At 37.2% G+C, this 23,510-nt stretch overlaps 2 protein-coding genes across 10 annotated transcripts; one reads left to right on the forward strand and one right to left on the reverse strand.

The window, feature by feature from the left end:
• Nucleotides 1-4,707: 4,707 nt before the first annotated feature.
• LOC135635810 (F-box/kelch-repeat protein SKIP11-like) lies at nt 4,708-7,420 on the forward strand. 4 transcript variants are annotated; one of them, XM_065147165.1, is made up of 2 exons: nt 4,708-5,012; nt 5,626-7,420. In XM_065147165.1, exon 2 carries the CDS (start codon nt 5,713-5,715, stop codon nt 7,000-7,002), a length of 1,290 nt encoding a protein of 429 aa, XP_065003237.1. In that variant the 5' UTR covers nt 4,708-5,012; nt 5,626-5,712; the 3' UTR covers nt 7,003-7,420. The 4 variants fall into 4 exon arrangements, with proteins under 4 accessions (XP_065003237.1, XP_065003238.1, XP_065003239.1 ...); XM_065147166.1 differs by having other exon boundaries at nt 5,644-7,420; XM_065147167.1 differs by having other exon boundaries at nt 4,714-4,874.
• A 2,169-nt stretch (nt 7,421-9,589) lies between these two features.
• LOC135637127 (protein-tyrosine sulfotransferase-like) lies at nt 9,590-21,995 on the reverse strand. Of its 6 annotated transcripts, none has more exons than XM_065149570.1 (14): nt 21,806-21,978; nt 21,497-21,562; nt 20,832-20,887; nt 19,967-20,144; nt 19,798-19,869; nt 18,159-18,447; nt 16,814-16,957; nt 15,616-15,720; nt 15,376-15,523; nt 14,645-14,697; nt 14,504-14,572; nt 14,212-14,331; nt 10,630-10,776; nt 9,590-9,901 (listed from the first exon to the last, which is right to left on the reverse strand). In XM_065149570.1, exons 3-14 carry the CDS (start codon nt 20,854-20,856, stop codon nt 9,761-9,763), a joined length of 1,491 nt encoding a protein of 496 aa, XP_065005642.1. In that variant the 5' UTR covers nt 20,857-20,887; nt 21,497-21,562; nt 21,806-21,978; the 3' UTR covers nt 9,590-9,760. The 6 variants fall into 6 exon arrangements, with proteins under 6 accessions (XP_065005642.1, XP_065005640.1, XP_065005638.1 ...); XM_065149568.1 differs by having other exon boundaries at nt 20,813-20,887; XM_065149566.1 differs by having other exon boundaries at nt 20,768-20,887.
• Between the last annotated feature and the right edge of the window lie 1,515 nt (nt 21,996-23,510).

Below are 23,510 nucleotides of genomic sequence, written 5' to 3' on the forward strand. Positions count from 1 at the left end.
CGAGGAGACGATCGTGGGCCTGGGCCAGGTTTTGGGCCTCATTTTGAGCTCACCAAAAGCCATGTATTATCCATGCGCGTTAAAATTGGAGACATATTAGTCATCCATGCTAATTAATGTGAAGGATCGAACTAATTGGCTTCATGATCTTATATATTTTCATTTTAATTTTTCGTAAGATAGGTTGAATTAGTATCTAATGCCATATGTTACGAAGACTGTTGCTAAAAATATCATATGTTTCATTATTACTCTATTTATAAAGGTTAAGCATATATAAAAAAAGATATTTATATATGGCCTACCGAAGGCAGGACAAATGCAATGCACCGTCTCGCCATCAACCCTTTCGTCCGACGCATGTGGCCACAGACAAGCATGCAGATGACACAGGTTATCCTCCTTGACATCGTCAGCTTCCTCGGACCGAACATTAATTGGCTCCAGAAGACTGGTCGCATTACCTCTTCTTCCTTGGGAAGGTGGTCGCTATCACCGCACGTGTTACCGGTGGCGACGTCGGCCCGTCGACCGAGGTCCGGGTGGAATGGGTTCTGTTGCCGACACGATTGGAGTGTCTTGTCATCGGCGGGTGTGCCTTAATTGGCGAAAGGTGTGGACGGATTAGCCGCGAAGATTGAACGGGAAAGGATGCGACATTGGCGTCTCCATGTTGATTTGATCTCTCCTTTTGGCCTTATGTTCTCGACATGGTGGTGTTGATTGATGGTCTTCTTCTCTTACCACACGCCTCTCACATCATCCCCATATAGCTGTTTACTGAATTGATGCAGAAACTTTTGTTTTGGGGAGATGAGTTTATATTTTATATATTTGAGAATTTTTTTAAAAAATCTTATTTTATTTATTATTTTTTCAGTCTCTCTCATGTTTATAATGTTTGTTGAGTTATAATAATATTTAATATTCATAAATTTACTTTATTTTCTACACATACATATAAATATTTTAAATTATTTTAATATAAAATTTTACCTTTTTATTATGCATATAATATATCATCGGATTATATTTACTAAATAAATCATAAAAAAGCTTATAGTTACTAAGTGATTACTCATTATAGACTTTATTTACAAGTGATAATATAACTCCACTCAAATGATCTAGTAGAGAAATGAGCATTTTGTATGGATAAATTTTAGACATATTATGTATGTATGTATGTTTTTCTTTGGTCAGAGGTTATAGTTACTTATATATGTCAAAATTACTATGTATATGGGAAATCTTATCATTTTGTTTAGTACATTAGCATATTTTAATTTTATAATTATCTACTTTTTATTACACTCCTATTGATAACAGTAATGAAAATAATAAATATAGCAACTCTACTTTAAGAGTATGGGTGGAAAATAGAAATAGGATCTCAAGCAATAAATTAACAAGGATTTCTTGGAGTACTTATTTCTTCTCTTTTCATTTTCTACGACACATCTCGGAATGGAATTATTATATAGTATGCACCCGAACAATAATCTTTATCTCTTTTAAGTTTTTCTAAAGAGAGACACATAAATTTTTATCTCATTTATGTTGTTGAGTGACAAAATTCATAATCAGGACCTTAATAGCATCTCTTAAACCACATTACCAAAGAAATTATATTTATGTTGAGATACTTCCATAAGTCAACGGTCAAAATCCATCCATTACTATATAAAATAAAGAATGTTAGCCACAAGCATGATATACATTTCTACAAGAAAAGAAAGCAATACTAGCCAAAGGTATTTTATTGGAATTTTCAAGCTATATGAATTTTCTTTGCATCCTTATCCTTTGATGTCACTCTTTTCTTTTGGGTCGTATTGGGAATCTTCAAGCGCATGAAAAGACAAAGGAAATTGTAGGCATCCTCAAGTCAAAGTCTCTCTCTCACGAGCCCATGCTGTGCCATTAACTTGTGATGTAACCAAACACCAAACCTAAGAGAGTAAGATAACATAAAATGTGTTATCTCTAACAGTTGATTACAAAGAAAGATACTTTCTTTTGCTAATCACAAGCTTTTTTTTCTTCCCCCCAACGATCAATCAATCAATCAGTCACTCAAAACATGACTTAAGATGCGAGAGAAGGATGTGATTGAGTTAGGCACTGAGTCATGTCACTTTGCGATGTTGATATCCGTATTTATCGGTGGCATTAAATTTCTTTTAGCGACTAATTAAAATCCTAATATCAATTTATATCTTAAGCGGTCAAGTAAAAATTGAAATTGTTTTAAGGGAGAATGAAATTTATGAGCTTATAAATAAATCTACTCCTAAATGAAAATGATAGGATATCAAACTTATGATTCTTTGTTGTCGTCTTTATCATCCTTTCTTTTATCACCATATTCTTTTTCTCTATTCTCTCTTATTATTGTCATCGTCATGATTTTTATTTGATTCATTCAAACACTTCAAATAGATAATTTTTATTATAATATTTATCTTTATATATATTTTTTATTTAAACACAGTACATAATATTATCTCATTTTAAAGAGAGAATAACTATCTTTGCCATTACATTACATATTCTCGTGTTCTTGTTGGCGCAACACTGCGGTTGGTTGCTTGCTTGTTGCAGAAAACAAGCCAAACAATCGAGGGCAAAAGAGTGGTAAGTAACCGAAACAAGAAACAGAAAACAGAACGACGGATAAGAGAGGAATTGCTTTCTGTGTCCGTAACATTTCGCAGCAGCCTTCCCACTCGCTGGCGTGCGGCGACAAGTCGTCGTTATGCGCCCAAAAATGCCTCTCTCCCGAAGCAAAACCTTTGATATCGTAATAGGTCTGCTTGTTCTCGGAAAACGAGGTTTCGGCAACGTATTGGCCACAGCCTGCATGCACCCACCGGGAAGAACATTCTTCTTCTGCTTAGCAGTTGTCATGCCCTCCCTCCGCAAGCTCATCGGTGCTTCTTCTTTATTAGTTGTCTTTTATGTGGGATGGAGGTGAAGGAAGGAACAGTCATCGAGAAGAAGATGAAGGAAGGATCTTATGATGCCAAGCGTTGCAGGCATCAGTCTATCTTGTGCTTGCCAAGAACTGGAAAGCGAAGCGGTCGATCGATCATGGAGTACTGGTCATAGTTCTGCATGATAAGCTAATGAAGAACAGATGGAGTAATGCATGGGAATCCTGCATCGTGTTGTTGGAGAACTCGATTCCTGCGGACGCGTAATGCCGACTTTTGATGGGTGAAGGGAATCGAACTGATGACGACGGGTTCCAACCAGTCCAGGATCATTGCATTGCAGTACTGTCTTTCCCGAAAGGAGAATTCTTAGGGCTTTAGATGCTCCATTAGTGGGACTTTTCTGAGGTACACGAGTCTCATGGAAAGAGGTGATATTGGAACCACATGCATTGGCCATATGTTGCTGTCATGGTGTCCCTCTTCGGCTTCTCTCTCCGCATTCGTGCCTGTCTTTGTAGTGCTCTGAAGCAGTTGCTGAGCTGCACAAGTTTGCCTTGAATCACTGTGTGGATGTGCATTAGCCACATGAACATGTTTGCGGCCTTCTCTCTTTCTCTCTCCTTTTCATCTTCTCTGGATTTGACCAACCCCAGCTTGCGATTCGTGAGGAAGAAACATGGAACGAACTGCACTTCTCCTTCCATCATCCTCTCGGTCCAACAAATCCAGCAGCAGACGGAACTCGGTCATCCTTATCTGCTTGCTTGCTTGCTTGCTGCATGCATGCCTTGTAGTTTTCTCTGCTTTGAACCTGACTGACGCTTGCAGTCAGCACCAACGTCGTTTGTGTTCTTTGAACATTTGGTGAATCATTCCATCGTCAGATTAATCATGTTTGTATGACACAAAATATTGGAGTAGAAACACTCCCAACACATGCAATTTAGACATCTTTTACTTTCATGCTCATCAAAAACATTGACTCGTGTGTCGATGGGTCAGACGAAGAGTTCTTCTACTCTTTCAGATCGCATCATACCTACAAAAAGTTAGGTTGAAAGGATCCATCCCAAAGACATCTCAAAGTCCAACGTCAACTCATGCAAATGGTCGCAAGAACCGAGTTCTCCTGGCAACACAACTAGTCGAACACGAAATTGGATTCCACCTGTAATTCGATCAATAATTCAGCATCATGAAAGTTTGGTCATCACCTTATCGTCCAAGTTTTGGGTCCTCCGTGATCATTGCGATCGGATGAACTTATACTGTCAGCCGGAAAGGATAAGGACATTGCTATCGCTGGTCCTCAATCTGGAGGGAAAATGCTGGGTTTGAAGACACGATCGGTTTCTCTCCATTGCTCGATGCACGAGAGGAAGACGAGAAAGAAGTGAGAAAATATTCTGTCTTTTAAATAAAAGAAAGAAAGCAATTTTTATTTCTTTTTTGAATCCCTCTTCTTCATACATTACAAGATTTAAAATGTGTTTCCAGCGAAAAATAATAATAATATTATCATTTAATATTTATGTCGAGGAAAAAGTCAACGGTCAAACGCCAGATTTTTCTTTGTTAAGAATAAATAATTTGGTGAATTTTAATCAAATAAAGGGTGAGAAAAGATATTAAAATTGAAATTTTTGGTTAATTAGAAATGGTTTTTTGCACTGTGAATATTTTTTAAGAAATAAATAAATAGAGAGAGAGAGAGAGAGAGAGGTGAAAGAAAGAAGGGCGTGGGAGACAATAAAAGGGGCGGTGCGGGTGAGGGTTGGGGGGGCCAAAAAAAGGAAGGGAAAAGAATGAGCTGCTCGCAAAGCCCGAAGCACACGGAGCGCTATGAACTTTGAGCACCCCACGATTGCAAGGACGAATCGAAGAAGAAGAAGACGAAGATAACTACGAGGAGGAGGAGGAGGAGCGCGAAAGAAAGTAAGGAGAGAGGGAGAGAGAGGGAGGGAGAGCAACGTCGGCATCGGTTTCGATCCTTTTTTTTTTTTTTTTTCTCTCCTTCCTTTGGGTTCTCAATACGAGCTTCATCTTCTCCTCCTCCTCGCTGCTAATGCACATGTAAGTCCAAAATCTCTCCTTTTCGTCTCTCCGTGTTGCTTCCTGCACCCCGCTCGCTAATACTAGCGGAGAAAAGGGATTTTGGGGCCGGATATGGTAATCTTCTTCGAGGTCTTGTTGCGGAATTTTTGTGGCAGATCTTTCCATGGCTGGGATAAGGGAAGAGGAAAAATGGAAACTTTGGTGTTCTTTTATGGAAATTGGGGGATCTGTGCCCGGTATCGTCCGTGCTAGGGTTTGACTCTTCAATTTCCCTTTCTTGGTGTGCAACCGTTGTTGTTCCTTGATAAGCTTCGTTAGATCGATCGAATTTGATGAAAGATTGCATTTTTCTTGTGCGGCGGTTCGGCGATTGTGTCCTGATCCACGGGTTCCTCAAGATTCGATCTTCTTCTTTGGGATTTCTGGTTTTCTGATTTTTCTTCTTTGTTTTCGAGGACAGTTTCTGTGTTTCTGATGATTAAATTTGATCGGCAAAATAGCCAGCATGATTTGTTTTCATCAACAAAGTTCCCTTTTTTTCTTCCCTCTTCTCTATAGTCATATCAAGATTTGTGTCTTTGTGCATGATGTCATTTTGCTGATCTTTTTGTTCTTTCATTTACCTCTCCAGCAAATTACTTGCTCGCAGCTTTTAGAAGGAAATAGATGGCTGCAACTCAATCGAAGTAAGGGGCTGGATTTGGCGTGGCTCAAGGGTATGTTAGATAGGAAGTCGTGTTTGATCACGAGAGCATTGTCAAGCTCCCGCGAACAAGAATCCAAGTGGGTTTACATGACCTACCATCTCCTTGAGATCACGACCACCAAGCGCGCTCCATCTGTAGAACCTTTAGAGCTAGAAGAAACTGCTAAAGTGAAGAGGTCCAAGTCCACGGAGCTCCAAGAGCCTCCCTCATCTCTTGATGAATCCTGTTGTCCAAGCGATGACGATAACCATTTTTCTGATACAAACTCTCTTATCGGCCAAATTGGCCGTGACATGTCTATCAAGTGTCTGGTTCAATGCTCTCGATCCGACTATGGCACCCTTGCATCCCTCAACCGGGCTTTTAATTCCCTGATACGATCTGGTGACCTCTACAAGCTGCGGCGGCACGATGGGATTATCGAGCACTGGATTTACTTCTCCTGCAACATAAATGAGTGGGAAGCATACGATCCGTATTGTGGTCGCTGGATCAACCTTCCAAGAATGCCCCCGAATGATTTCTTCATGCGCTCGGATAAGGAATCATTGGCTGTGGGCACCGAGCTCCTTGTTTTCGGAAGGGACTATACATCTCGTATTTCCCATATAATACTGAGGTATAGTATTTTAACAAATTCTTGGTCCCAAGGTGTTGAAATGAACTCCCCTAGGTGCTTATTTGGATCTGCCAGCTTTGGGGAGAGAGCTATTGTAGCTGGTGGCATAGATGCTCGAGGTACTATATTGAGTTCTGCAGAGCTTTACAATTCTGAAACACAGAATTGGGTGTCTCTTCCTAGCATGAATCAACCAAGGAAGATGTGCTCAGGTGTCTTCATGGACAACAAGTTCTATGTCATCGGAGGAATGTCTAGCCCTACAGACTTGCTGACATGTGGGGAAGAATATGATATGAAGAAAGGTACTTGGAGGGTTATTCCAAGTATGTCCCTGGGGCTCAATGGCCCGAGTGGTGCACCTCCACTTGTTGCGGTAGTTAATAATGAGCTATATGCAGCTGACTATGCGGAAAAGGAGGTTAGGAAGTATGACAAGCAGAGTAACTCTTGGATCACTTTGGGAAGATTGCCCGAGAGGCCAGATTCAGTAAATGGTTGGGGCCTAGCATTTCGGGCTTGTGGTGAACGGCTCATAGTAATCGGTGGACCACGAGTTCTTGGGGGTGGGATGATTGAACTCAATTCATGGACACCGAGAGATGGGCCTCCAGAGTGGAATATGATTGCCAGCAAGCACTGTGGAAGCTTTGTGTATAACTGTGCTGTGATGGGCTGCTGAGTATCTGAAGAATTGCTGCATATCTTCTGGCATTAGGAGGATATGCAAGATTGGTTGATCAAAGGGCATAAATAACTGATTCTGCCAGGGTAATTTCTGCCTTTTTGAAATTTCAGATTTTACTCAGGATTTAGTAGAACACTCTCTTCTATGTAACTCTCTTTCTTTCATCTTCTAGCTTTTCCCTGATCTCATTTCAAAACCAAAAATTTTAACTTCTTCCAAATTATCTTTTAGCATGAGAGTGTTCACATGGATCATGCAGTACAGCCACACATAATAATATGATGTATCTGCATGTTCTTAGGTTTCTTTTTTAAACTCTTTATTTTTGTTAGCTTCACACTGTACTATTCTGCCATTTCATTGTTGTTGCCTCCATCTTGAGGAAATAAAATTGGTCATCAGTTCTTTTGTATTTTCATGCCTTGATAAGTGTCGTTTGCAGCTTACTACTATTGTACTTCAATTGATATTAATGTGTCAGTTTTTCTTTCTCCCATTGATCTTGTATTACATCGGAAATTTGTTGTATTGGGTGTGTTCTCTGTGGTTGAAACTTTGCATCATATAATATTTGTCTACATCTTCATCTAACTCTGCATGTGTTCTCACTCATCAAATGTTGGATTCCTCTATATTTGGCTTTAAACATGGATACACAGATGTCATTTGCAAGAATCCTTGAGATGCAAGCCTAGTTGAAAAAGAATGTGGTGTCAAGGTAATTTTTCAATTAAAAAAAAAAAGAAAATCTAAATCTCATTCGTTCAGGTAATTAACCAAGCTCAAGCTACAGAATTCGGTGGAGTTATCCCACCTATATAATTGCCCTGAAGCCCTTACCCCTACTAGCAAGCCTATGGGCAACAAAATTGGAAGCTCTTGGAATGTGGGACCATTTCAGACCATTGGTCTCTTTCCCAAGCACAAAATTTTTGAAGTTGTTTATAAAGTTGTGGCTAAGGATTGCTTTTTTACTCTTTGCAGCTTGTTGCATCTGTTTCAGCCCCAATGAAAAATACTCACAAAAAAGTAAAACTCAGTAGTCACTGAAACATGCTGGCTAGTATCCCACTCTTGCAGGGTCAGATGTCATGTAACTATGATATCCAATTTTTGGTTGATAAACAAACAGTCCTTATTTATCGCTCGTTAGTTCATAAAGAGCTGCTATTGCTTTTAGATCCGGATGTCTAGACTGGATGAAACATAAATTATATGAAAAGTTAGTTTACATAGGTTTGGAGATTTTACCGACGATAAGAATGTTCATGTAGCTTGCTCAGAGATGCATCTATCACATCTTAAATTTTGTGTTCTTTCAGACTGTGTACTCTTTCCCAACTTCTTTCATCGCTGTCATCTGTGTTAGGAGTCAGAGATAAATGTTTTGAGTTTCACTACTCGCTGACATTTTCTATGAAGTGTTATTGAAAACACGCCAAATCGAAGAAATTCATCGAATCCTTCTACTTGGTTGTTAAGCTGGATATGAGACTAGCATCCATCCTGAATGTGATTGTATCAACCTCTCATATGTATGGACTATTTCTACTTCCTGGGTGATACGTTTGTTTCCTTCTTCCTCCTTTGGTGGTGAGAAGTTATAATGTAAAAGTAGTTTCTGAAGGATGGATTTGGTTTGCTTTACTAATAAAATTGAAGAATGATCAGTCAGCTATCAAAGGTGTGTGCTATTTGGGGATCAAAGACTTGTATTCTTCTGCATAAGTGGTTATGCTTGCGATCTAAGTATTCTTGTTGCTGTCTCGGCGTAGCAGATCACGGTTCCTTCGACGACTCGTGTTCACCGGGTGGATAATTTTGTTTGTTTGTTGCATGTTGATGTAGGAGTGTATTCACAGTAATTAATCGGCTTTCTTGTGGAGTGGCTTCCATATCCTTTTTTTCTTTTTTTATTTCCTGTGTTCATTTTCTTACAGGCTGATATGACCATGACATTCCACCTGGAATAAGTTTCTTTTGGGCTGTCAACCTTAAGATTAAGATGGTGACGACGGCACTTGTTGTGCTAGTTCTTGTTGTCTCATCCGGTGTTGCTTGTTGTAGCCATCCGCCTCAGCAAGATTGTTTCAGCAAAACCAAGACAATTAAATCTGTGTGTCGATATGCTTACTTATGCAACTCTTCGAGTAATTTCTTCTTTGTCCAGAATTTGAAGTATCACTTTGATGAATCATAAAATGAGAAAATAACATTTAAGAGTATATGAATATATACTTAATTATATGAGAAAAGATAAAAATAAAATAAAATCTTTAATAAAAATTATAAATAAAAAGTTAAGGATTATAGATTTAATATGACTTTTATAAATCTTAATGTGCAATCAATCCCAAATAAATTATATAATTAGGACTAATGATTTTATTGTTGACGTTTTAAACAAATCAAAACGTCAAATAACCATATATCGACAAATTATGTACCGGACAGGACAGCTCCATTTTAATCCTGAATTGAGTGAACAAAGCTGGGTTTTACTCCCACCTTTTGGAAGTGGAAGAACAAGAACACCGAAAAGGAGACGAGCCGCCCACAATGGAGATCTAACACAATAACGAGACCCAACAAATAATATCTGATGTAGAATTTATTGAGCTCTGTCGTTTCTTTTCTTCATTTGCATTCTATAATCTTTTTTTGCAGCAGAAGTCGTTTCAGCATTCACAAAACTTCACACCAACCAATCCGACTTGTGCTTGAGAAGATTACACAGTTTGTCATCCTATCATCATTTCTTTACTTTGTTAGTCCTTCTCCCTGTCGATAGAAACAGCATGATAAGAACAACAATCGCCAGCAATGCAATGACTAAGAGTGATTTCCAAGGTGGGCATCCATATGAGCCGCCACAAGCTGCTGTCTGCAAGTCCTGCAGCATCAATGAAAAGTTGCAATGTGAGCCTGAGCCAGACAATAAAAAATGCAGATTCATATTTTTTTGGCACATAGAACATTTCGATACATAAGATCAAGAAGAAAGAACTAGCAGCAGAAACAGGCACAAGTTTCAGAACACCATTTGGGTGAGTGAAGTTACAGACATCCAAGAAAAGCAGTTCATCAAAAGTCCAAGATTGATTCAGTTGCAACGTCAGCACTCTAAGCAGCGGACAAGCATGTAGAAGTAACAGCAAACCAAGAGTTGGGATTACAAGCTTACAGCAAAGCCAACCAATGCTGCTCACAATATTTTATTAGTGGTAGGAATATTTGAAGAACTACTCAAACAATGACAAACCAATAAATAGCTGGAACAATAATTGGATAGGCCGATATTATAAGCACTAATCTGAATTTGACATCTTCATATGGGCCACAAAAGCATGATAATCGTATATGGTGTTTTTCCACTTAAAATTAAAAAACTTCATGTAGTAAACCAGAATGCAATTCATCGCTTGCTGAAAGTCTAAGATATACTGACAATCACCACCTTTAGCTATAATGAATCTTCTGTTACAGACGAGATTTTATGGAGTAAGACAAACTTTTAAGTCTACTTTCTTTGCAAAGCAAGGCAGCTGGAAAAGGAATTTTGAAGGACTAAGATTTGAGCATGTATGTATAGTTCTATATCAAGACTGTTCAGATAAATACCTCTGGCTGAATGAAAATTTCAGCACTTTGCATGATATGTTTCTCCTGCCGTATGAATATATTTTGAGCATGTTTGTAAAGTTCCACATCAAGACTGTTCAGATATTGGATTTGCTGCAGAATTGTTGCAGGAACAGATAGGCGTGCCTGAAAAATCCAATTTCCTGGTTGGTTACCATATGATGTGTATTTTCTCACTTTTGCAGTGGTGTGAATAATAAAACAAACCAAGAAGGAAATCAAAGTAATGCATAGGAGCACAGGAATATGCTGGTTTGCAACATAACCTATCACGATTTCACGAAAAGTATCAACATAAAACATAACAATCTTGATTCTAATGAAACTAATCATCATAAATACACAGCGTAATAATAGGAGATGATCAAAATAAATTGAAAATATAGAAAGAAAAAACAGTTATTTGGACCTAGGTACTGATATCAGATGCAAATATAGATCTTAGTGTCAAACACGACTACTATTCTAGTTAAGGATACTAAAGTATGATTACAAATTAAAATGTTAACAAAAGAAACAATCAATATATTTGAATACCCATTCATTATTTTATATATTTCAAAATGAGTTTTGGACTGATAAATGTTACTCTTCTTTTGTTTTGTTATTTTTGTTGTTGGATTTGGATGATTGAGAGTTATAATACTGTATACCAAGATTCACAATTTCTTATATTGGTAGGGTACCAATCAGGGCTCCGACTGGTACCATACTTGTCCAGACTGATGAACCGAGTGTCGGTATATCGATACGTATCGAGTTTTGGTAAAAACCTAAAAAAGCTGACAAAAATAAAAGAAAGAAATTGTCAGCCTGTCACAGATGGCATATATATCAGGCATACTACTCAATCTATCATGTACCATACTGAACCATGTTGAACAGTATCATAACCTTGCTTTACATATGGTTAAATATATGTAATTTGAGGTTTTAGTGATAATCTTTTTTAATATGAAATGATATGAAACACATATATTATTTAAATTTTAATCTACTAATTAGTTTTTCCTTAAATATATATTTTTAAACTGGTGAGCGTCTAGGTTCACTCAAGCAATCACCTAGACGAGCCCCTATGCCTCACTCATTTTAGAACCACGACACCTTTTAGCCAATTAATGCCTAACACCTTTGACAACATTGGCTCAAACTATTTTTCAAACCATTTCTTTTGTTTTCTCTTCTCTTTTTTCTTTATCTTTAGATATTGGGAATCCCCTCAATAATGAATCAAATACTTTCTTCCTATTGTCTCCCTCCCTTTTCCTTGGACCCATCAATATCTTTTTATTAGGGGTGTTAAAACCGAACCAAACAACTGAATTGAACCCGAATCGGTTCATCAATAGTTTCGTTTTGAAGGCTATAAACGGTCCCAATTCAAAGTTCTCTTCTTCAATTTGGTTAACGGTTCCAACAAAACCGATTTTACAAAATTCCTAGGGTACTTGGGTTTGAGGTAAACCTTGGTACAATGATAACGTTGCTCCTTTACAACTTGGAAGACTCGGGTTTGAGTCGCGGAAACAACCTCTTTGAATACTTAAAGGTAAAGCTACATACATTGACCCTCCCCAAACCCCACATTGGCGGGAGCCTCGTGTACTGGGTACGCCCTTGAGTACACTTGGGTTCCACAAATTGGTGATTAAACTACGGATACAATAGCGATGTTGGCTCAATTTCAATGCCACAATTTCACAAATGACATGGGCCCAATTTTACTTATCTTGTTATGTTGGCCTAATTGGACCAAAATTTTGGTTCAGTTCATCGAAGCAAACCGATTCATTTAAAAAATATATTTTTAAAGAATTGCTTGAAATTATAAACCAACTAACCGGATTAACCAGTTTTGAACACGTTCAGTTGGGTAGGTCCGAATCAGTTCCGATTCAAACCTACCTTAGTTCAGCTAAGTTCGATTTGATCCTTAACAATTTGGTTCAAACCAGTTTGAACACATCTGCTTTTTATTGTGGCAAGTAGCTGCAATGCCAACAGCAAAAATGACATCAATTGACAATCAGCTAGATATGGGTGATGGGGGCATGCAACAAGCTAAGTATGTTTCTTTTACTTCCTGTCATTTTCTCATCATCCCCAATCATTCTCTTATTCTTCCCTAGTGTTCAGATTCAGGCAGAATAATTAGGAATGATCATAAGTCAAACAACTCTGGGCAATGACGAGCTGCTTTTTGGCTAGCTCCAACCTAAGAAGCATGGGCACGTGCTTTTGATAGACGTGTCCATGTTCAACATGTGTCAAAACACATATACACCATCAACATGGCCGGACACATGTCACACATGTCCGGTCGTGTCTTTATTTATTTATTTTCATTTCTATTTGTGGGCCACGACAGCTCTTCCACTTCGCTATTGCACGCTTCGGCACGTAGAACTCGCATGCAGTGTTGCACTCACGATCCTCACGAGGGCCATCTACTTCGGATTCTGCATAAAGATGGATCATCGACCTCGCAAGGAAATAAATCTAGAAAGAAATTTAAAGATTATCATAAGGAAACATATATCAATTATATCTGGAGATTGTTAAATATTATTTGATGTATTCAACCCTTATTTTAGATACTTACATTTAAATGATTTTAATTTTTTCAACTTCAATGATGATATTTATTTATTCACATTGCAGAATTTATAAAATTTAAATATAAATATTTTAAAACTTATATTAATTGAATATTTTATATAAATTAAAAATTACATGTGTCCTTGTTGTATCTACGTCTTGTCATCTCCCTATTCTATGTCCATGTTTGTTCTTCTTAGGCTTCAATAGGATCCAACTAAAATCCCATATGAAAACCTGTGTCATGTTAAATTGATGAGTATGATGTCTTCTCTGCCAAGTCCAAGCACCCTAGGGAAAAAGAATAGAGTTAGAAATGTATAAGGATACTCGAGTCAACTCCATGACCTATTTGCTAAATCAAGATCCCACTTTTACGCGGTAACATAATCGACATAATCTACAAAGAAAGGAGACAGAGCAAGAAGATAAAATGTCATTTTCAACTAGGTTTTCTGGCATATAATAGCCAAGGCACCATGCATAAAAGCAAGGTTCGCAATACCGTACCGTATCGGTATTTCGACCTGGGCTCGGTACCGGTACGGTATACCGAGCGGTACACCTAGGTGTGCCGAGTACTGTAGCATTGGTACAGTATTACAGTGCACTCGGACCGGTAACATGCGATCCGCGTACCGACAACCTGTCGGACCGGTACATACCGCCCGTATTGGGCGGTATGGTTCGGTACGGCAGACCCTGCATAAAAGTACCATGACATCTATGCCAATGCTAGTCATATAGCTCTCAGCTTCCTAGAAAAGAACACTTCTGACATTGTAAATAATTTTGATAGGTTAAGATAACCAGACTGACTGCTCTTGGCACCTGACCTTCTACATCATGTCAATTCCTAGGCACTTAAACCAATATGCAGTAAGTTAAATAAAATAAACATACGCAAGCTTAATGCACAAAATCATGATTCATAACTTCCTACGGTATCCAACAACCTACCTTTTTTGAGAAGTTCGCAGGAGCAACTCTTTTAAGAGACAGAGTCCGGCGAGATGCTTGGGTTTTTCGTAAACTGGAAATGCATGTTTCATAGATCTCCATCAACCTTCCAACTGTCATCTGACAATGGTGAATATATTACTCAAGCTAGCAGAATAAATACCAAATGCCAACAAAGATAAAGAACTATCATTGTATTGGCAGAATTAATAAAAAGATATCAGCTTGATATTTCCAATAACAAGGGTATGAGAAAAACTTTATACAAAATGAACTTTCAAAGTACTATTACATTCTCTCTTGCAGGTTCAACATGAGTTGAAGAAGGAACTTCACTGTCACTTTGATTGTTGGTGCTACCCTATCACAAGAAAAGAAGGATGTAAAAAGATCATGAATTGTCATGCTTCATAAAAAGACTATCTAGAATTACCTCAATCTGGTTTAAACCATCAGCTTCAGAATCTGAAAAAGAGGAGCTTGGTACTGTAAAGAAGGTTAAACTGTATAAGAATTCCATGTATTTTTGTCCTTCTGGACTCATTTTATATAAAAACTGTTGACTATAAGCATTCTCAAGCATAGATGACAAGTGCAACCTATTCTGACTTGTGTCAGGTGGCACATGTACAGGGATATGGTCTGTGCTGATTTCAAATCAAATATTCCATCTCTGCCACACTATGGTTGACAACCAGACGAAGAAGGAAAAAGCCTCAACACCTCGAACTGTCTCTCATTGGAGTTAAATTCAACCAAGCACTAATAGTCATTTAACCATTGGGGCAGCGAACAATTGCAGTTATAGTTTTCCTATTTATCAAAATTAAATCTCTCAAAAAAATGGAATACCTGAATAGTAATGGTTGATTTGAATATTATTTACTGTGTTGTCACTGTTATTTGCCATTATATAAATTTAAAGCAGTGTTCAGATAGGGGAGAAAGAACTCATCATAGACAGGTTGTTACATCCCCAAGGAACATCCCTTGTACTGATTGGAATTTCAACTTCTAATTCTCATGTCACTTAGTTGTGCTCATAAACAACAGCATTCATCTAGCATATATGATTAGCACCATAAAAGCACAGAGCATATAGACATAAATACGAAAATTGTGATACTCCATGACTAAAAGTAAAAAATCAAGTTTCAGGTGTACCAGTTTGGTTGGAAGTTTCCTGCTTGAAGGTAGAATTCAAGGCTTCAGACTGGGAAAGTACTTGTGCTCCAACCAGTTTGGCAAACATGGTAGCAGATTTCCTGTGCTCTTCAGTGAGACCAACATATAGCATCTGATCCAACCTATGCTGTAGCATTAAGTAGCTGTGACTACCAGTAAAAACAAAGATTGATGCATACAAATCATAATAACAATGATATCAAGCCTCATTAAATGCACCTTCGCGACCTCTAGTACAAAATGGCCAAGTTCTGGGTGCTTCCTTACACAACTACGCACATGATGTGATTCTACAGCATATGAGTTGTTTGTTAGTCCTGCTACCTGACATATGAAACCACTGTATTAACAAAATCTGTACTGCACAACCCTCATGACCATGATCACATTATATTATCATATCAAAAAATTAAATTCAGAGAGGTAATGTCCCTCATCCAGTTAGTGGTACTGTGTGGATGCCCTACACTGTTACCTGAATGGCATTCCAGGACGTATTTGGAACAAAAAAATAACATTACAGTTGAATATTGAGCACATATCACAGAGTACACAACTCTTACGAGAACTAAAAGCAAAAAGGCAGACATCTTGAGATGTAAAGATCAGTTATCCTTTAAAAACAAAAAAAGCAAACGCGAGGAGAAAATGAAAAAAAGAGACAAAGATCATAATTAATGGCTTGATCAATCAACTGGCTCAATGTTGATGGAATGGAAGCTTCACCTACTAATACGTAAATATGACAAAGAAAAAGAAACAAATTTGCTTGGAATCTTTATCTGAAAGTAAATAGTTAAATCATAAATGAGGGTAAACCATCATTTTCAATTCAGTAGACGGGATCAAGCTACCACCTTCAAAAACTGTCAAAGGGCTACCAGAACAACAATGTTATGCTTCTGAATGAGTAAGAACCTAATAGGTAGTATTTTTTTCTTTTTCTTTACAGAACAGGTAGTAAAAATTGGCATTCTCTTTCTAATAAGTTCATTCTTTACCAATTTTGTGCTCTAAGGTTGAAACCTATATATAACATGCTCCAAACCAGTTTGGAAACTCAAATAACACCAGTAAGCCTGTCTATTTGCATTGCCACGAAGTCCCTTAATTCCAGGACAAAAGGAAATCAAGTTCAACCAATCTAATATCTATTAATTCCTGAAGTTCTTCGTTTTTCAGAAAGGCAACATCTTCAGGTTACCTATATATGCAATAAAAATAATAACTAAATATAAATAAGAAAATAACATATCATTTGTAGACAGAACAAACACAAGGATACTTTTTTTCATGAGCAGAAACAATGCCCAGTTGAAGAAGCATCACTGCAGGACATCCTATAAAGAAAAAAAAAAAAAAGCAAGAACAGCAAGCAAAGATTAGAATGCTGCCAGCAGGTATTACAGCATCACACCTGGAAAGTAGCTCCATTGTGAATGATGTCATGAGCTATAGGGTCATTGATGAACTCATGTAAGGGCATAACCATGTCTTCCATGTCATATGGGTTACTGAATTCTTCAGTCTTTCTAAGTCTCCCAAGTTCTCTAGCATCCCTCTGTACAACATTTGACCACAATTGGTCAGAGAGATTTTCAGGCATGCATAGAGAGGTGAAGAAGAAATATAAGTTAAAGCTCCATGAAACCCATCTACAACATTAACTGACATTAGGTTTGTTGGCATCATTTGGTCTAACATATAGTCTTGTTAACCGTTTCTCGTCTAGAATCAGCATGGTAATTTATTTCAATATTCGGCGTATGTTGACCGTTTTAATTCCTACATATTTATAAATATCATCAGTTTATAGTATCTCACACAATATTAAGACTGATAAGATGGTGTGAAGCAAGGATTTAAATCTCAGTTTGAGACTAGTTTTGACAAAATCAATGTATCAGCATACTGGGGAGCATGATTTCAACTACCAGTTGATATAATGCATACTGATCAATGCTTACTAGTTTAACCGAGGACCAATATTGGACCATATGATCCAATACGCATCGATACCAATTTTTTTATTTTTGGGTGCTACTGAGCTATATAGGTTGATATGATGCCCTGCATACCAGTACCTTAGATATGATAAATTATTCAAATCAATATCAGACCAAGATCTAAATCCTTGCTACATGGGACACCAACCCCTACCACTTGGTATCATGGAAAAAATTAAAAAAAAACAAAACTGCAAAGAAACATGAATATAGACTTGTGCCTCCAAACAATGATGTCACAAGGACATACAACTTTTATGATTTACTTGTATATTGATAAAAATTTAAAAATAGAGCAATTACATTTTTGTATTTAAAGTGTGTGTGTGTGTGTATATATATATATATATATATATATATATATATATATATATATATATAATGTTTGTGTTTAAATTTACAAAATTCTAGATAAAGTGTTTGCCCTCTTACAGACAAATATTTTCATGCATCCAACTCCATTCTTATTTTTTGTAATTTTAGAATTTAGAATTTATGACTCATACTAGATCTAATCTTAATGAAGTAAGATAATCTAACCACCAGGTTGCATCACAAAACTAACACCGCAGCTGAGTCATCTCATTGACCTCATCTACGCCTGACCAGCCAAGACCAATATAGAAAGCTACTCGAGGATTTGGTAGTTATGTAGCTTATTTTTGTGCATGTCAGTAAAAACAAGCTGAACAAAGAAGCATACTATCATAAGACAAGATAGGTAAATGTAGGCACCAATGGGTAACGAATACACACCCGTGCAAATAAGTCCCCTCTCATCCAAGGAACCAAATACTTCCAAGGCCATATATCCAATGTGCTAACAGCACGAGATTTTGGGCGTATTCGTCTAGACATCTGGGCTACTGAAGTCAAATTTGGATGCACAAGAAATCTAGCTGCAACCTCCACAGAAAATTCATACATGCTGAACACACGATCAACTGGATCTCTCAAAATTGTTACCACTGAGGTCATGTCCTTAGGCAGTTTGGACATCAAACTATAGTCATCATGAGTAACCACCAATCTGCAATTGGGTTTGCTAGACCACCAAATTCAGCTTATCAGAGCTAAAAAATATCAAGATAAATAAAACATATTATCTAAATGCCGTTTCTAAATTTAAGAATCTTAATGTTCATAAAATTATTTCCAACAGACTCAGAAACTTAATAGAACCATGAGAGAATAGGTATCCAGAGCTCTTTTTTAAATTTTCAAACCACTTTGTTGTGTTTCACCAGAAATAAAGAAGATAAAAACAGCATATTTAACTTATCCTACAAAATGTTTGCCATGAAACAATTTGATCACACAGGAAAATGAACACTTGCCTTGCTGCTGAGATTTTGACAAATTATATTGTCACAGATAGCTACTACAGCTAATATGTTGCTTTCCATTCTAGATTGTACATAATAGAACCATTAAATATGTCTCACCACATTGATATGTTTGACCTATTCTAAATTGACTGAACACTTTCCTGCAATTTGGCAACTCAAATTTCCATCCTGCTCAAAATTAAGGTGTTCCACTTAAAACAATGGTGAATAACTACAGCATTGAGATAAAAGCATGTTCATTGGAATGTGTTCAGAACCATGATAATGAATGACTGAAATCATACCGCTCAACAGCTCTAGCAAAAATCCTACTCCAAACTGGCCTCATCATACTTAATTTTCCTACATTGAATGCTTTTCTTTTCCTAAGAAGCATGACTGACACCAAGTCCTTGGCTATGTTATGGATCACTGATTTCAGCTGTTATTACAGGTTCCTTAAATTCCTTAGTAACTACTTCTATACATTCAGTCAATTCCTTCACTTTCTACACTCTAAACATTGTGGTGTCTTAAAGATATCCATAAAAGAGCCTTTTCATTATTCCATAGTGAAGCCTCGTACGAACTCTTTTTTTTTTACCAGTTTCTACTGAAAACAACTTCAAATGGGTGCTCTTTTTATGCTTCATCACCCCATTGCAATATATGTACCACTTAATACATCAAGGACAATTCTTGTGAGTCTGTATGGCCAACTTTAATTAGCAGCTGATTTTCGGACAAATTTTGTCCCTTTTGTCATCCTGAGTAACTAACATCATGCAATCATAAACTCAATCAGTAAGTTAAGAACATCCATAGTTTGTTGTTCTTCAAAGATGATCCACAATGATGCTTCCTGCAAGCACTTGCTTATGTATTCTGCAGGATCAGATTTTTCCTATTTTAACTCAGACTATTCCATGAATCTCGCAAGTAAAGCAGTAACAAAGTTTGTTACCGTTGCAAAAACAATAATTAAATGTTTTTATGACAGAGTTTGGCTTCCTGTAGCTATTAAATGTCAATTAAAGCTTAAATTACCATGGGAAAAGGAGAACTACCTTGGATCAAATCGTAATTTATCATAGGAACGTGGGCATTCTTGAGCACTCGTATAAATTTTTCTCAAAAAGCTGTAAGCAATTAAATGAATATCAGAAACACAACTCAGTAAAAGCCAATGTATGATATGAACCAAGATACCAAGAAAAGAGAAGTAAAGGCACTGACCAATGGAAGTATGTCCGTCCCCCAGTTCTCGGAACATGCAGAAAAAATAGTATATCCTTTAGAGTTAATTCATCTTCTTTTATTCCTCTTTCACTTGAAGCATCTGCCCAATTTCTTACGACACTTTCACAGCGGAAATAATCATCTTCACTAGAAGACACAAGTAATGAAGCTGATACTGGCAACACATACAAATTTCAATACTCATTAGTCAGCACAGAGGCAAATCATGAATTATTCATCAAGAAATCAAAATGCTGATGATTGATTAAATAAAAATCTCAAGCAAAGAAAAATCAAATTTGATAGATTGTGGATGTTATTGTTAATATTAATATGATGCTTCGTTGTATCATTTGCAAAGTCAGGGAAGCATTTAAGATACATTCACCAACATATAAAAGGCCTAAATATTTCTGGCTACTCCAATACCTTCCTCTGAAAATTTTGAAAATATATACAAAAAGGGTCCTGTGCAATGCATGTCATACTGCAGAAGAGTCCGAATAGGTATAAAGCATATGATACCTCCCTTCAGTTGCATCCATCTTAACTTGGAACAGGCAAGACAATATAGTGGAATATTACTGTCCAATAAACTTCAGGAAATACTACATAATGAAATATGCAATGCAAAAAGAGAAAGATAATGAAGTGGCATGCGATGAACATGTGCAACACTCATACATACAATTAGACTAAGCGCATGAATGTGTCAACATCATTAAAGAAATTTAGTCAAAGACAGGATGAAATGAACATAAATAACAGAAAAGAATGACAGTTAATAAAGCATATTACCAAAGAAGCCACGATAATAGACAATTGAACAATAAGACAACACACCCCAAGAAAGAAAGATCACCAATATGCCATATCTGTAAACACATGCCATTCCCTTACTTCCTGATGACATGATACCTACAGAAGAATAAGAAACAATGGTAAAACCATAATTATTAATTACATGAAGGATTAGATGGAACAGCAAACTATAAAGCATCAAAAAGTTTTGAATCCATCTTTGAACAATTATTATATTAAATATGAAAAATCATGAGAATCATCAAGTATGAACCACTGATTAGAGTTGGATTGAAAAGCATCACATGGGATGGAAAAATTAATTGGATAAATTTTGGTTTTAGATTTAGTTAGATTCATGATTCATCAGATGGTGCTCGAAAATGACATGTGATTATTTGATTATATAATGTGTGTAGTTTAATAAAATAGACTAACCTTGACGTTGATCTGATCAAAATATATTTCCAAAGTGCATCAGATGATGAACCCAAAGACTGTAAGCACTATATTCATTTTTTTTTACTTTTTTATTAAAATAAACTAACACTTCACCCCTATGTGATTTGTAAAGAATCAAAATTACAGTGGCATCCGCTGCTATCTTCAAAGACGCAGGCGGACAAACTTTGGGTCTGCTGTATAGTGTGTATAACAACAAAATCTCAATAGAGTAAAAGTTCTAGATCTCTTTTGAATAATTTAAAGGGCAAAAGGATTTCTCACTTTATCAACTGGGAGAATATTCTCAAGCTAAAACTTCAGCCAGGAGCTAGCTTCAGGTCCTTAATACTATCAAAAAGAAAAGAAGTCAAAGCAGAGAAACAAGAAAAAGATTGACAAAAGATGAGATAGACTGCAATCTTCCTCTACATATATCATCATGTCCACATCCACAAGCTGTCGGTGCAAAGTATCGTGGATGAAAAGAATCGATTTTTACGATAATTCAAAGAAGAAAAAGGAACAGAAGAGGAACAAAGGATCGCAGAGTAAAACAACACCGGAGAAACCCCAAGAAAGAGTCCCACCCACCCCAACAAGGAAAAAAGAGAGGTGCTTCCGTGAACTCTCCGAGGGCGGACGGCGGAACGTCGCTCCCGCCGCGCTTCCGGGGCTCTGTCGCCGCAGCTCCGTGGCCGCTCCCCGAGCTAAACGGAGAAATAGGGCTCGGGGAAATAGGGGGAGACGGGAGAGAGAAGAGGGGGCTCGGACAAGCACCCGAGTCGACCCGGTAGCCCACAACTCCGAAGCATATAACCCCGGCGCGTCAAAACGGGCTTGCGTTTCTTCGGATCCGTTCATCCCGCCCCGATCCGAATCCGATTAACCATTGGATACAGGAATCTAAATCCAAAGAACCAGAAAGTTAATGTACATGGATACAATAATACACATTAATACTTAAATATAACTGTCATTACACATACTCTTTATTTTTTTTTTCTAATTTAAATTTTTATATATGGTAAATATAAGTTATTATTAGCTTTCTAATTATTTTTCATACACTGATACGGAAGACATCTCATCGTTTTTTTTTTCTTTCTTTCGGTAAAAAATAAATGATAAATATCAGAATCTTACTATCAAGACTTTGGTCCACGTAGGTCACTAAATAATCTTTTTTTTTGTCATGTTTCTACTAGTTAGGCTGCTTGACATCTTCGTCGATCATTATCTGTTGTCTAATTTAAAATACCATAATAAGGAATACATTTATTCAATTCTTATTTAAATATAAAGTTAATATAAATAGAAATTCCCATGTAAATTATAATTCTCCCTAATATCCTCTATAAATCTAGACAAGCATCTCTCCATTTTTCCATCGTATCATCGGTTTAGAACGATTCGATTGCAATGGAGAACTGCGAGGAAAGAATAAGCAGACATCTTCATGTTCAGAAGAAGGTTGATTCTTTACTGCATTCTTTATTTAATGATTTTATTCATTTGAATGACAATATATATATATATATATATATAGAAATTTCTTTGAATGATTATATTTATAAGCATTATACTTTGCAGGATGGTGATCAAGACGAGATCACCGAGATACACATAGATGCAGCACTTGAACTTTTGAGTGAAGCATGTAGTCTGGAGAGCTGCACCAGTGATAACATCTCAGAAACGAAGAATATTTTGGACATCTATACTGATGCAGTGAGGCTTTTCAAGTCAGTTTCAGAGTCTGCTTTCTCCATAACATTTGGCTTCACTTAATTCCTTTTGGATCTCTCGAGTGTTGAAGTCAAAGTCATGGGTTGACCTGTACGCATGCTCGAATGCAGACACTACGCTGAGGCAAGTGAGAAGAAAGCAAAGATGAAGGTTGCTGCTCTCGGGTACAAGTGCGTGGAAGTGACCCACTTCAGAATTCTCATGTTTCGGTCAAATCTCCCATCAGGTAGCGGCATCTACTGGGAGCATTCTCTCTCTCTCTCTCAAGGCCGACGTTGTCCAGTTCTTCAACCAAGATTCACGCCTGGGTTCAACTACAGGTGATAGATATGGGACACAAAACATGAAGAGGCAATTGGATGTTGACGCAGAGAAGAATCAAATGACCGTAGCCGAGGTGCATCAACTCCTCGATGTAGTATGTGAAGCTATCATTTGTCTCTGTGTCATCGATATCAACAAGCTAGCTGCTACTGCAGATAGTTTGGTCTCGTAGCATTGCAGATAACAACTTGGATTCCATGGTTCTCAGGCAGAGCATGTGGATGCT

The sequence above is a fragment of the Musa acuminata genome, chromosome BXJ3-4, assembly GCF_036884655.1.
Source record: "Musa acuminata AAA Group cultivar baxijiao chromosome BXJ3-4, Cavendish_Baxijiao_AAA, whole genome shotgun sequence".
Lineage (NCBI taxonomy): Eukaryota > Viridiplantae > Streptophyta > Magnoliopsida > Zingiberales > Musaceae > Musa > Musa acuminata.